We start from the raw sequence: 13,594 nt of genomic DNA, 5'->3' as shown, positions 1-13,594 counted from the left end.
GAGCGAGAGAGAGCGAGCGAGAGAGAGGGAGAGATTGAGGGAGCGAAAGAGAGAGGTTCACCAAAGCACCATTTTTTATCTCACCTTAAAGACATTACTGATGTAGTCTGTGTTGACACTTGTGTCTGTACTGTATACATGAATATATCTGTATTTCTGAATTGATATGTGTTTGTGTTAACCTTGGAGACGTTGCTGATGTAGTCCATCTGGGAGGAGTTGTCGTGCTTGTCCACCTGCTGGCTGATGTTGAGGAGGAGAGAGGCGTACTCCTTGTCGCTCTTCACCCGTAGCGTCATGAAGCGCTTCACTGTCTCCAGCAGCTTCAGCTCCCAGTCCTGCAGCTTCAACAGCCCATCGTGGGAGTTCCCCAGGTCCCGTCCGAACCCCATCGTCCCTCTTCCCTTTTCCTCACGACACGCTATTTAGTCTCACACTTCACCGGGCCGGGAGGATGGATAGTCACCCTCAGTTCTGCATCTTTCCTGGAAGGAGGATTGAGGCAAATCAGCAGGGGCTGCTGAGGGGAGGACGGCTCATAATAATTTCTGGAACGGAGTCAATGGAATGGCATCAAACACCTGGAAACCATGTGTTTGATACCATTCCACTTTTTCCACTCCAGCCATTAGCACGAGCCCATCCTCCCAATTTAAGCTGCCACCAACCTCCTGTGAGGCACATACAGAAACTGTAATAAATGTGTAAAACATTTGGCACAAATTACAGCAAATTGATAGCACCTGTCCTGGTCGACAAAGGCAAACTGCTTGTTGAATGTTGGTTAGTCACTAGTTGCAGACAGTCGGAAGGTTTTCTATGAATTAGCCTAAATAAAAGGTACTCCTTTGATTAGCCTAACCCTTTATAGACTGCAACAACCTTCTGATGCAAGAAGCAGTTTTCTGAAATAAAGACCCACAATGGAGGAAGGGGAGGGCAACCAGCTTAGTTTAGGAAGTGGGTGGGCCAACAGTGAAGCGGCCAAAACAAAATGGTAACAAATTCATGTAGGCTACCTAACCTCACCATCCCTCATCTCTGCTCTCGGGTAACTATTTATAGGCCTACCACAGTTAGACAAAGTCAATAGAAACCAGAAACAGTAGCTACAATACAGCAACAGGAAGTAGGCTAGTCTAATGCGAGATAGGAAGGTACACCTTCAGAGACAAGGCAGATTATAAAACAGACAGACAATCACTCTACCTCTGCTACTACTAGACTGCCAATTTAATCTGGCTTTAAACCTCGGGGGAAAAGCTTATTATCTCCAAGTCAGATGCCTTCTGTTCTGCGCCAGTGTCTCACACTAAAGACTTTTAAGGTGCTGATAAATAAAGAGTGCTGATAAATAAAGTAGACTCCAAGAACATCTTCAAACTTGAACTACCAGTTTTGGAAGTTAAATAGTGGGGCAAACACCATTTGTCAAAGATGCACTAAGCGCCCCAGAGACTAGAAAAATGTGCTTTTCTATTGGGAATGTTGTTGTGTATATCCCAGTCAGATCACACATGCCATCCCCACATGCCATCGCCTAATTGGAAGTGAACGTCTTCAAATAGTCTGCCTTGATCTAATATGTGAAAACTCTTAAAAGAACCCCTTATGAGAATGGAGTGGCTGGAATTCAAAGTAGTATAACAGAACCAGAACAGCCTATAACCTAATCTGAAACAGCCTTATCGGCAAGTAGACAAACTTGTGTCATAAATGGGTCATAGCATGAACACTAGGACAAGTACAACAGTAGAGGCTACTAAGCCAACACAAAACGTCCTCCACATTCAGAAAACATTTTGAGTTATGCATTCTCATTATAACAGTACAGAAGATCATGTGAATTGTATTTAGGCTGTCTGTGCAAAATCAAGTGGAATAAGTGTCAGTGACATGGCAAATGTGGTCACAGTAAAATATTAATTTATTAATTCACTGCCAAAGGAATTCAAAAGATGTAATTTTACCACCCACCAGTCGCAGGATATAAAAGAAGATGAAGGAAATGACTCCACTGTACAGTGTGAGCACTGAGACTATACAGAGTTTATAGCTAATGTCTCTGGTTTATTCCAAAACCAGTTCAAAGTTCAAAATGCAATTACAGAAGCTGGATCAGAAGCAAATCTTTCACAGTTGAAAGAATAAACTTAACCTAAAAAATTATAAATCTGATTAAACTGACACAGTAGGCTACTAAAAGTCTACTAGCTAAACAGGGACAGTGCCATTTTAGAAAAGCTTTTGTAACAATAGCAATGCAATTTTGTAAAACTTGATCACCTGTCCCTCACATTACTGTGAACACTTACATTCCCTTTAATGGTGGCTGTGAACACTGCACTTGCACTTCATTGCACTTCAAAAAGCACAAGAGGATTTTGACGCCGACCATCTCAGATTGTTCAGAAACCGTTTCTGTAGTTAGAAACAGATCAGTATTACTGCAACATTATTTTGTTGAAATATAATTTGTTCTCTGAGAAATTAAGCTACTTGATTGCACCCATTTGGACATTTTAATTTATAGGATTCATATAATATTCAAGAATTGTAGTACCTAACATCTGATTTGGACTAAACTTTTTTCTAACAATGAGTAAGACATGAGGAATCCAAAGAAGTGGTCAAAAGCCATCCACTGACCCCCCACACCAATAATGAGTATATATTCACAGTTCTCTATGTTAGACAATTAGTATGGCGCTGCGATTTAGAGTATTGTCTCTTCATCCTATATAATGTATTCTCAGTGTATTTGGTAATGTTTTTTTTTCCTTGTTCAGAGAAATTAGTCATTGAAGTTGTTGGGTTTCAATTAGCTTAATTTCTCAGAGATCATTTCAGCAAAATAAAGTTGCAGGAATGCTTATCTTATCTGTTTCTAACTACAGAAATAATTTCAGAACAATCTGAGATGGTGGTTGTCACAGCTTGCTGAAATGACATGGAACAACCCTAGTTGTTTTGTTTTTTCATGTGAATTTTTGCCAGCTATAGATCTAACTGTGAGCAGCCAGGTTTAGCCCAATAAACTAAAGACAGAAAATAAGTGTCAGTAACTGACAGATATGGAGACAAAATGTCATGAGTTGGTCACACTTCATATATGAAAACTATAGGCTATGGAACGGTAGCTAGCTACCGCACAGACACAATGCATACAACACTAAATACTTCCACCAAGCTAACTAACCACTGTAGCTAGTATTGACATTATAATTAAAATCACAAAGGATTAGTTTCCATGAAACAGATGCCTGTGTTAGCTGCCAAGTTAGTGCCGTGTCCTTAGCTAGCTATGTTGTGCAAGCTAGCAAATATGCTAATGTTAACTAGCTAGCTAAACATTTGGCTATTGGCTGGCACTGGCAGTATMGGATTTTGGAGAGTGAATAAAATTGTTTCTTCGTCATCTTGCTAGGTAGTTATCTAGCTGTGGCCATCTGGCTAGTATCAATAAGCGCTTCTACAAAATAGCAACATTAGCGCAGCTAGCTAACATTGGAATCTAGACCATAATTCAGGAATCTGCCAGGAGCCAATTTTTTCTTGAGAGGATGGTCAGGGGGGGTGGAACATAATTACAAATAATTTGTAGACTGCAAATTGGCCGCAAGTTGCCCAAACATATAATATTTGACCCAAACAATAATTTCAAACCTTGCATACATTTGTATATGATCACGTGTCTCTCTATTATGTGTGGGAATTTCCAAAATTAGTATCATTTGGGAGCTACTTTCCTGGTGTTTTCACAGTCATGTCCAACAATTAAATTTTATTTACCCAAAAATTATATATATATATACACTGCTCAAAAAAATAAAGGGAACACTTAAACAACACAATGTAACTCCAAGTCAATCACACTTCTATGAAATCAAACTGTCCACTTAGGAAGCAACACTGATTGACAATAAATTTCACATGCTGTTGTGCAAATGGAATAGACAAAAGGTGGAAATTATAGGCAATTAGCAAGACAACCCCCAAAAAAGGATGATTCTGCAGGTTGGTGACCACAGACCACTTCTCAGTTCCTATGCTTCCTGCTGGATGTTTTGTCACCTTTGAAATGCTGGCGGTGCGTACCCTAGTGGTAGCATGAGACGGAGTCTACAACCCCACACAAGTGGCCAAGAAAGTAGGTATGCAAGGAGTTCAGCCAGGATGCACATCAATGCGAGCTGTGGCAAAAAGGTTTGCTGTGTCTGTCAGGTGTAGTGATCCAGAGCATGGAGCGCATACAGGAGGACAGCCAGACATCGGAGACGGTGAGGAGGCCATAGGGAGGGTTAACAACCAGCAGCAGACGCTACCTCCGGCCTTTGTGCAAGGAGGTGCACTGCCAGACCCTCAAAATGGACCTCCAGCAGCCACAAAATGTGCATGTGTCAGCATTATGGTTCTCACAAGGGTTTTGAGGATCTTCATCTCATGTACCTAATGGCAGTCAGGCTACCTCTCTAGTGCTGAACACATGGAGCGGCTGTGCAGAGCACTCACCACAAAAGAAAGTGATCCCGCACAGAGATCCTCGTTCCAAGAGAAAGAAGTCGATTCACAGGGTGGATTAGACCCACCCCAAGAGGCAGGAGCGTGTTCGCAGCAACTTCCACACAGGGGTCTCCATATGTGTCACCGTCTGTCACAGTCTCATGTCCGAAAAGTGTCTGCCTTGTTGGAGCAAGGCGCAGTGGTCGTATTTGCATGCTTAGGTGGTCCTCTGGCATAAGGCCAAACGGTCCTGCACGAGTATGTGGTGAAGGACACAACCCCCCACCTGTGGATGTCGGGGCCCTCATACCAGCCCTCATGGAGTCTGTTTCTGATCGTGTTGAGCAGGACACATGCACATTTGTGCCTGCTGGAGGTCATTTTGCAGGGCTCTGGCAGTGCACCTCCTTGCACAAAGGCGGAGGTAGCGGTCCTGCTGCTGGGTTGTTGCCCTCCTATGCCTCCTCCACGTCGCTTAGATGTACTGGCCTGTCTCCTGGTAGCGCCTCCATGCTCTGGACACTCACTGACTGACAGACACAGCAAACCTTTTTGCCACAGCTCGCATTGATGTGCCATCCTATGGAACTGCACTACCTGAGCCACTTGTGTGGTTGTAGACTCCGTCTCATGCTACCACTAGAGTGAGAGGCACCGCCAGCATTCAAAAGGACCAAAACACAGCCCAGAAGCATAGGAACTGAGAAGTGTCTGTGTCACCACACTGCAGAATCACTCCTTTTTTGGGGTGTCTTGCTAATTGCCTATAATTTCCACCTTTTCTATTTCCATTTGCACAACAGCATGTGAAATTTATTGTCAATCAGTGTTTGCTTCCTAATTGGACAGTTTGATTTCACAGAAGTGTCATTGACTTGGAGTTACATTGTGTTGTTTAAGTGTTCCCTTTATTTTTTTGAGCAGATGCTTAGATTTATAATATATATATATATATATATATATATATAAACTCAAAATGTTGGACACACCTACTCATTCAAGAGTTTCTTTTTTTATATATTATTTTCTACATTGTAGAATAATAGTGAAGATATCAAAACTATGAAATAACTACATATGGAATCATGTAGAAAGCAAAAAAATTAGGTGTTAAATGGTGTTGATGGTTTTTGCGACTGCTCTTGAAGAAACGTTCAAAATTATTGAACATTTCCGGATTGACTGACCTTCATGTCATAAAGTAATGATGGACTGTCGTTTCTCTTTGCTTATTTGAGCTATTCTTGCCATAATATGGACTTGGTATTTTACCAAATAGGGCTACCTTCTGTATAGCACCCCTACCTTGTCACTACACAACTGATTGGCTCAAACGCATTAAGAAGGAAAGAAATTCCACAAATTAACTTTGAGGCGGCAGGTAGCATAGTGGTTAGTGCGTGGGCCAGTAACCGTAAGGTTGCTGAATCGAATCCCTAAGTTGACAAGGTAAAAATCTGTCGTTCTGCCCCTGAACAAGGCAGGTAACCCACTGTTCCCCGGTAGGCCGTCAGTGTTAAATACAAATTTGTTCTTAACTGACTTGCCTAGTTAAATTWAAAAAATACCTGTTAARACTTTTTTGGTTACTACATGATTCCATATGTAGTTATTTKATAGTTTTGATYTCTTCACTATTATTCTACAATGTAGAAAATAGTAAAAATAAAGAAAAACCCTTGTATGAGTAGGTGTGTCAAAACTTTTGACTGGTATTATTTATATATAGGGGGGGGAATAAAACCACCTGTGGCCCAGTTGGTGTGTCTGAGCTATTAAAGCCTTCACCTTTTTTATTTGACCTTTAATTAACTAGGCAAGTCAGTTAAGAACAAATTCTTATTTACAACGATGGCCTACCAAAAGGCCTCCTGTGGGAACGTGGGCTGGAATTAAAAATACAAATAAAAATATAGGACAAAAACACACATCACAACACTACATAAAGAGAGACCTAAGACAACATAGCATGGCAGCAACTTTTCCCTGACACAAAATGGTTGAAGGGATGGTGGACCCTCAAACATTTCACATGGAAGGGGTTCCTCCACTATCAGGCAGGTACTTAACCTATAAGGCCTAGAAAGACAACATTGAAAAGTAAGGCTTGCATAACATAGTGAGTCACCCACAATAAAGAAATAGCCTCTGACTGGCCGCCTAGTGAAAGAAGAGAGTTGTTTTTGATTAGACTTGTTGTGTCACGAGTCTGATCACTTTTGACCCGTGTTTTCTAAAAGTACATATAGTAGTTAGTCAAATAGAAAAAGTAGCCAGCCGCCCTCAGGGCCCAAATTGTTTGCAGAAGYAGCTACAATTTGGTGGCCTCTGGTACATTCTAATGCCTTGATTTCATCTGAAATACACAGCTAAATGATTGAATATTTTGTCGAGTTTACCTCCTAGATTGGAAAAATGTGTTGTGGTATTGTGTAGAAAGACATYACTTTAKAATTTTAATTACTGAAAATGTATARATTCAGTTTATTTTTGTTTTGGATACTGTCTAGGTCTATATGATCAGGACTATTTTCTAAATAAGAGAACATTAAACCTGTCTTCTCTTGAGATTAAAGTTTGATTTACAGTTTTACTGCAAGATATGAATTGCCACAATGATGTTTGTTCTTAAAATTATGTATTTTATTAAAACAGAAAAATGAAGTAAATAACCCACATTATCTTTAAAAATAAATGTATGGTTTTGATTTTCCTGGTTTCTGTTTCCTCAGTTTTTCGCTCCAGAAACCCCCCCCCACCCACTTTTTTAATAGAAAAACAAAATTGGATGTTCTAAGTCCACAACAACAACCACATCAGGAGACCACTTTTGAGGTCTGGGAAAAATCAGATCAATTTTGATTTTGTAGTGTAAATTACCCTTAATTTAAGTGTGCAACTAGCAAGAGGCTGTTGTTTAGCAGTGTTTTGATGGTAGAGTTTGCAAAACAAATACCCACTGGATTGATGAAAATAGTAATGATATCATTCTGCCAGGTAAGCATAGGCTACTTCGTATTAACATTTAATTGAGAAGGTTTTTGGGAAAGCCTTTCCATCTACCAGAAGACTGTTTTCATTAGCATCATCGCTAATGGCTACACAAAGTGGTAGACATGTGCACTGCACACACACACACTCTTGTTGCTTCTTCAGAAAGTTGCAGGAAATACAAATCGCTGAGGCACTCTGTTCATGTCTTATGATAAATTAAATAATTTCCCCAATTTTTCTATACATTTAGTTGATTCCCTGCTAAGGTCAATAAATGTTTGAATATTGTTGAATTCCATTTTGATGCCTGGATTCCACGAGGGCACTAATTGTCATATTTGGACCAGAGTGAGGCTCTCCACTACCTACTACTCATGCAGTGATGATTCACCATCTTCATCAAATGGTTTTCAGAATTCATCTGCAGATAAATCGCCAAGAAGCCTACTAGTAGCAAACGCTCTCACCGATGCGATTCGGAAGGCTACACTGATTGACGAGACTAGTCATTCACTTAAGCACCACTGTCTGGCATTCTAGGAAAGTAAACCTAGGAAATCCTTTGGTTTACTTGTCTCGGTGCGATACCATAGACATATAATCACATTGCATGAATGTCAAAGGGATATAGGATATGGACTTTATTCAGTTAGTTTGACAACTTTTATAAACTAATCAACACTTGCTGTTCAATTGTCAATCAACTCACAGTAAATAGCCTACTACGCGCCACGACTKCGCGTGCCTGGCTATGTGAAACACGCAAAAAACAAATTAATGTGTCAGAAAACAATAATTAGATTAAGTTGTAGATTGACTCATCGTTAACACTTACATTACATGGGACATGCAAATTCACAAGTATCATGCTTACTCTCCCTCCTCCGTGTAAAGAAATACAACTGCAACCAGAGATATGTACAGTACCTTCGGAAAGTATTCAGACCCTTTGAGTTTTTCCACATTTTGTTAGGTTACAGCCTTATTCTAAAATTGATTCAATAGTTTTTTTCCTCAATCTACACACAATACCCCATAATGACAAAGCAAAAACAGGTTTAGAAATGTTTGCTAATTCATAAAAATAAAAAAAACGGAAAAAAAATTACATAAGTATTCAGACCCTTTACTCAGTAATTTGTTGAAGKACCTTTGGCAGCGATTACAGCCTCGAGTCTTCATGGGTATGATGTTAAAAGCTTGGCACACCTGTATTTGGGGAGTTTCTCCTATTCTTCTCTGCAGATCCTCTCAAGCTCTGTCAGGTTGGATGGGGAGCGTTGCTGCACAGCTATTTTCATCTCTCCAGAGATGTTCGATCGGGTTCAAGTCCGGGCTCTGGCTGGGCCACTCAAGGACATTCAGACTTGTCCCGAAGTCACTCCTGCATTGTCTTGGCTGTGTGCTTAGGGTCGTTCCTGCTGGAAGGTGAACCTTCACCCCAGTCTGAGGTCCTGAGAGCTCTGGAGCAGGTTGTCATCAGGGATCTCTCTGTACTTTGCTCCGTTCATCATTGCCTTGATCCTGACTAGTCTCTCAGTCCCTGCCGCTGAAAAACATCCCACAGCATGATTCTGCCACCACCATGCTTCCCCATAGGGACGGTGCCAGATTTCCTCCAGATGTGATGCTTGGCATTCTGACATGCACTGTCAACTTTGGGACCTTACATACACAGGTGTGTGCCTTTCCAAATCATATCCAATCAATTTACTTTACCACAGGTGGACTCCACAATCAAGTTGTAGAAACATTTCAAGGATGATCAATGGAAACAGGATGCACCTGTGCTCAATTTCAAGTCTCAGAGCAAAGGGTCTGAATACTTAAGGTATTTCTATTTGCAATTTTTTATAAATGTTCAAACATTTCAAAAAACTTGTTTTCGCTTTGTCATTATGGGGTATTGTGTGTAGATTGTTGTGGACTTTTTTATTTATTTAATCCATTTTATAATAAGGCTGTAACGTAACAAAATGTGAAAAAAGTCAAGGGGTCTGAAGACTTTCCTAAGGCACTCTATATAATGACAGAATGCTCATGTCTCTGCCGTAACAATAGGAGTCATTGTCCCAAAGGCGGGAAGGTAGGTGACATGCTTAGGTCCAAAATAAGTCCATAGAAACAAATTTGGCAGTAATTGGACAGATTTTGGAAAGAGTGTAACTTCGCCTTGCCTCTCCCTCTCTGCTGCGTTTCCTTGTAAATCGCTTATTTTGTGACTTACAGGCACCTATCCTATCAATAGATTGCTAAAACATTCATATCGTTCATTCTAGCGGAAGAGCGCTCGACGGACTAGCGAATCTAAACTTTTAAATCAAAAGTTGCCTAGTTAAAGTTGCAATAAGCAGAAACCGCTCCTCCATTTTCTGGTTGTTCAAATTCTAATAGTTTGCCTAATTTCAGTTTGTGACAAAAACGAGCAATGTATAATGTAGAGCGGCATTGTACCATCTAAATCACTCTTAAATATCTTTTCAATAAACAAAAATATTGTGTTTTCACCTTGTGTACAAAACCAAAAGTAAAAGATGCAAAAACTAAACTAAAGAATGGGAAGCATAGAAATAGCGCATATAGAATAGATCTACCAATTATTTTAGACTTGCGTTCAACGAGAATGACAGATCTATAACTCACATTTCTATGTGAATTTGGTTGGGTCGCCCAAAAAGTTGCTTTAATATGAAGTGGAAAATGTATCTGGCTGAAAATTAGTATGTCACCAGCTGATTAGCCGACAGACAGCGTTAATGGAAAACACTGCTTTGACCTGACAGTGTCTCGTGACACAACAACCAACCTTGGGTACATTCAGCCAGTAGCCTGCATTTTATAAGCCCACAGCTGTAGAAAACTTGTCAAACAACAAGTCAATGACTTGAAGATGAACAGCTATCTCAATTTCAGTAAATCGGTGGCCACAATGCCATTCTTCACATCTGGGTCTCCTTCCTCTCTAACGTGTGCCACAAATTGTGAGTCAACCCGTGTAGTTGAAGTTGTACACAGGAGTATGACAGTGAAATGTCTTCTTAATGTGATGTTGTTATAATCCTCTTTCTCACCAGCAATAACACAATTAGGGTGGGTGGGTGGGTGATGGCTGGCGGAGGGGACCAACAGTGGGAGTTAGCTAAGCTCAACAAGGATTTGCTGTGTGCTACAGAACAGCAGTGGTGGCACTGCTGCGTGAATAGCCCATCTGAGTGAGCAGTCTAGCAAAGGAATGTCCTCCTGATTCAGTTCACTGCTGTGGCATGAAAAGGTCATGGACTACAAGGCTGACAGACATAAAGTGTCCTGACTCCACCTGATGATACATTATTTTCTAGACTTTATTTCATATCTAACGTATGTTTGTAGCTTAATGTAGGCAGTAAGTGTATGCAAACACTGTTAGGCTACGCTATTTGTTAGCTATGATGGGAGAGAGAATATTGGACACAGCTGGCTGAGTGTGACAAGGGGTTTTGTAAAGTCTAGTTGGCTGGCTGTGACAAGGTTTTCTGTAGCTGCATCCGTTTCATCCGCCCATTTCGTGGCAATCCATGATACAGTACTTTACAGCAACTGTTTCTCAATAACACTGGCTATAATGTCAACAAGCTGTCATAGATGTCAAAACCATTGATGGAATACAATAACAATCACAATGAACTGTTTGCAAACTGACAACATAATTTGCACTTTCACCTAAGATGGCCATTGAATACATGCCTACATGTTTCCCATCCTGAGGAAAGTTTTTGTGCATCAAAGGCATTAGAACAGAACATGCGCCAAAGCTCCTAYTGTGGATGTGCCTCTTCTTACCAAACACGGTCCAGTAACTAGCTAGCAAGAGTAGGCTAAGCATCTAAATATCTGAACATAATCTGATTCACATTGTCAAGCTAACTAACTAGCAAACTATTTTAGCATTAGCAGTTAGCTTGCTAGCTAGCTAACGCTACCCACATTTAGGGTGAAAACTGTTAACTATGTGACAACAAAAGTTTAATAAATAGTTTCTGCGTTATTATAAAATGTTCCTATAACAATATCATGCGAAATTACTTCATCGGTGTTTTTATTAGCTATTACCTTGCTGGCTAACCCGCTAGGTAAAGTTAGCTATTCCTGCTAATTTCGGTTGTCTGGACATTTTTTTTCTCCAGGAAAAAAAATCCTTAACCATTGCTCGAAAGTGTTTGTTCTCTAGCAAATATATATCAAATCTACATGATCCCATTCAAATAGACCGTTGATACAATCAATGACAGACTGCACTCACTTTATTATGATAGTTTCTTTTCTCCTGTTATTTCTCCTTGTCTCCTGATTTCTTGGTATTCCTCTTTTCTTTTGCTCGGCTGCCGGAGCTGGGATTCGGGAGGGGTTTCCGCTCTGGCTCTGTACGGGTCTGGTCTACCATAGGGGCTATGACGTGTGTGTGTGTGTGTAAAATACTGTGTGTTTTAGAAAGAGATAGAAATGGTTAAATTACACAGCTCTGCTCCTGACATACATACATGCAAGCCCCAACGTCCATCACATCACACACTCACAAATCTTACGGTATACAGCTTCACTGTGCTCCATATATGCCCCTCTCCTCCCTACTCCTATGACTTCTTGTGTTTTTGGGTAAGAAAACAAACATATTAATAGCTATTCATTAGCTCTTCAATAGGCTACAGTCCCCTCGAGTTTATGACTAAATTGTATGGCGGCATTTGTACAGGTAGCCTAGCGGTTAAGGGCGGTGGGCCAGTAACCGAAAGGTCGCTGGTTCGAATTCCTGAGCTGACAAGGTAAAAAATCTGTCGATGTGTCTATGAGTAAGAAACTTAACCCTACTTGCTCCTGTACATCGCTCTGGATAAGAGAGTCTGCTAAATTACTAAAATGTACAGTTGGGAGGCCTACTGTAAAGAATTCTTATCAATCATAATTGATAAGGAACAAACTAAGAGTCAATCAATTATAGCTAATAACCTTATGTTACCACTTTCAGTTGGAAGAGACTACAGTAGTAATTTTGCCCACTACATACACTATAATTAAGTCCCCAAGGGTTCCAAAACTGGGTTGGGACTGGGACCACATACACTACCGTTCAAAAGTTTGTGGTCACTTAGAAATGTCCTTGTTTTTGAAAGAAAATGAACATTTTTGTCCATTTAAAATAACATCAAATTGATCACAAAAACAGTGTAGACATTGTTAATGTTGTAAATGACAATTGTAGCTGGAAAGGGCAGATTTTTTAGGGAATATCTACATAGGTGTACAGAAGRCCATTATCAGCAACCATCACTCCCGTGTTCCAATGGCACGTTGGGTTAGCTAATCCAAGTTTAACATTTTAAAAGGTTAATTGATCATTAGAAAACCCTTTTGCAATTATGTTAGCACAGCTGAAAACTGTTGTTCTGATTAAAGAAGCAATAAAACTGCAATAACACTAGTTGAGTATCTGGAACATCAGCATTTGTGAGTTTGATTACAGGCTCAAAATGGCCAGAAACAAATAACTTTATTCTGAAACTCGTCAGTCTATTCTTGTTCTGAAGGCTATTCCATGCGAGAAATTGCCAAGAAACTGAAGATCTCGTACAACGCTGTGTACTACTCCCTTCACAGAACACAGCAAACTGGCTCTAACCAGAATAGAAAGATGCGTGGGAGGCCCCGGTGCACAACTGAGCAAGAGGATAAGTACATTACAGTGTCTAGTTTGAGAAACAGATGCCTCACAAGTCCTCAACTGGCAGCTTCATTAAATAGTACCCGCAAAACACCAGTCTCAACATCAACAGTGAAGAGGCGACTCCGGGATGCTGGCCTTCTAGGCAGAGTTGCAAAAAGCCATATCTCAGACTGGCCAATAAAAATAAAATATGGGCAAAAGAACACAGACACTGGACAGAGGAAGATTGGAAAAAGGTGTTATGGACAGACTAATCTAAGTTTGAGGTGTTCGGATCACAAAGAAGAACATTCGTGAGATGCAGAAAAAATGAAAAGATGCTGGAGGAGTGCTTGACGCCATCTGTCAAGCATGGTGGAGGGAATGTGATGGTCTGGGGGTGCTTTGGTGGTGGTAAAG

At 40.5% G+C, this 13,594-nt stretch overlaps 1 protein-coding gene across 1 annotated transcript in view; it reads right to left on the bottom strand.

The window, feature by feature from the left end:
* Positions 1-11,903, bottom strand: part of LOC111980774 (tyrosine-protein kinase Fer) — a 34,667-nt gene extending 22,764 nt beyond the window's left edge. Inside the window, 2 exon segments of the mRNA XM_024011754.2 lie at positions 183-485; positions 11,777-11,903. Of these exon segments, the coding sequence (XP_023867522.2) occupies positions 183-392 (210 nt within the window). The 5' untranslated portion in view covers positions 393-485; positions 11,777-11,903.
* Positions 11,904-13,594: the final 1,691 nt, after the last annotated feature.

The sequence above is a fragment of the Salvelinus sp. IW2-2015 genome, linkage group LG20 (assembly GCF_002910315.2).
Source record: "Salvelinus sp. IW2-2015 linkage group LG20, ASM291031v2, whole genome shotgun sequence".
Lineage (NCBI taxonomy): Eukaryota > Metazoa > Chordata > Actinopteri > Salmoniformes > Salmonidae > Salvelinus > Salvelinus sp. IW2-2015.
This window is presented reverse-complemented; position numbering and strand designations above follow the sequence as displayed.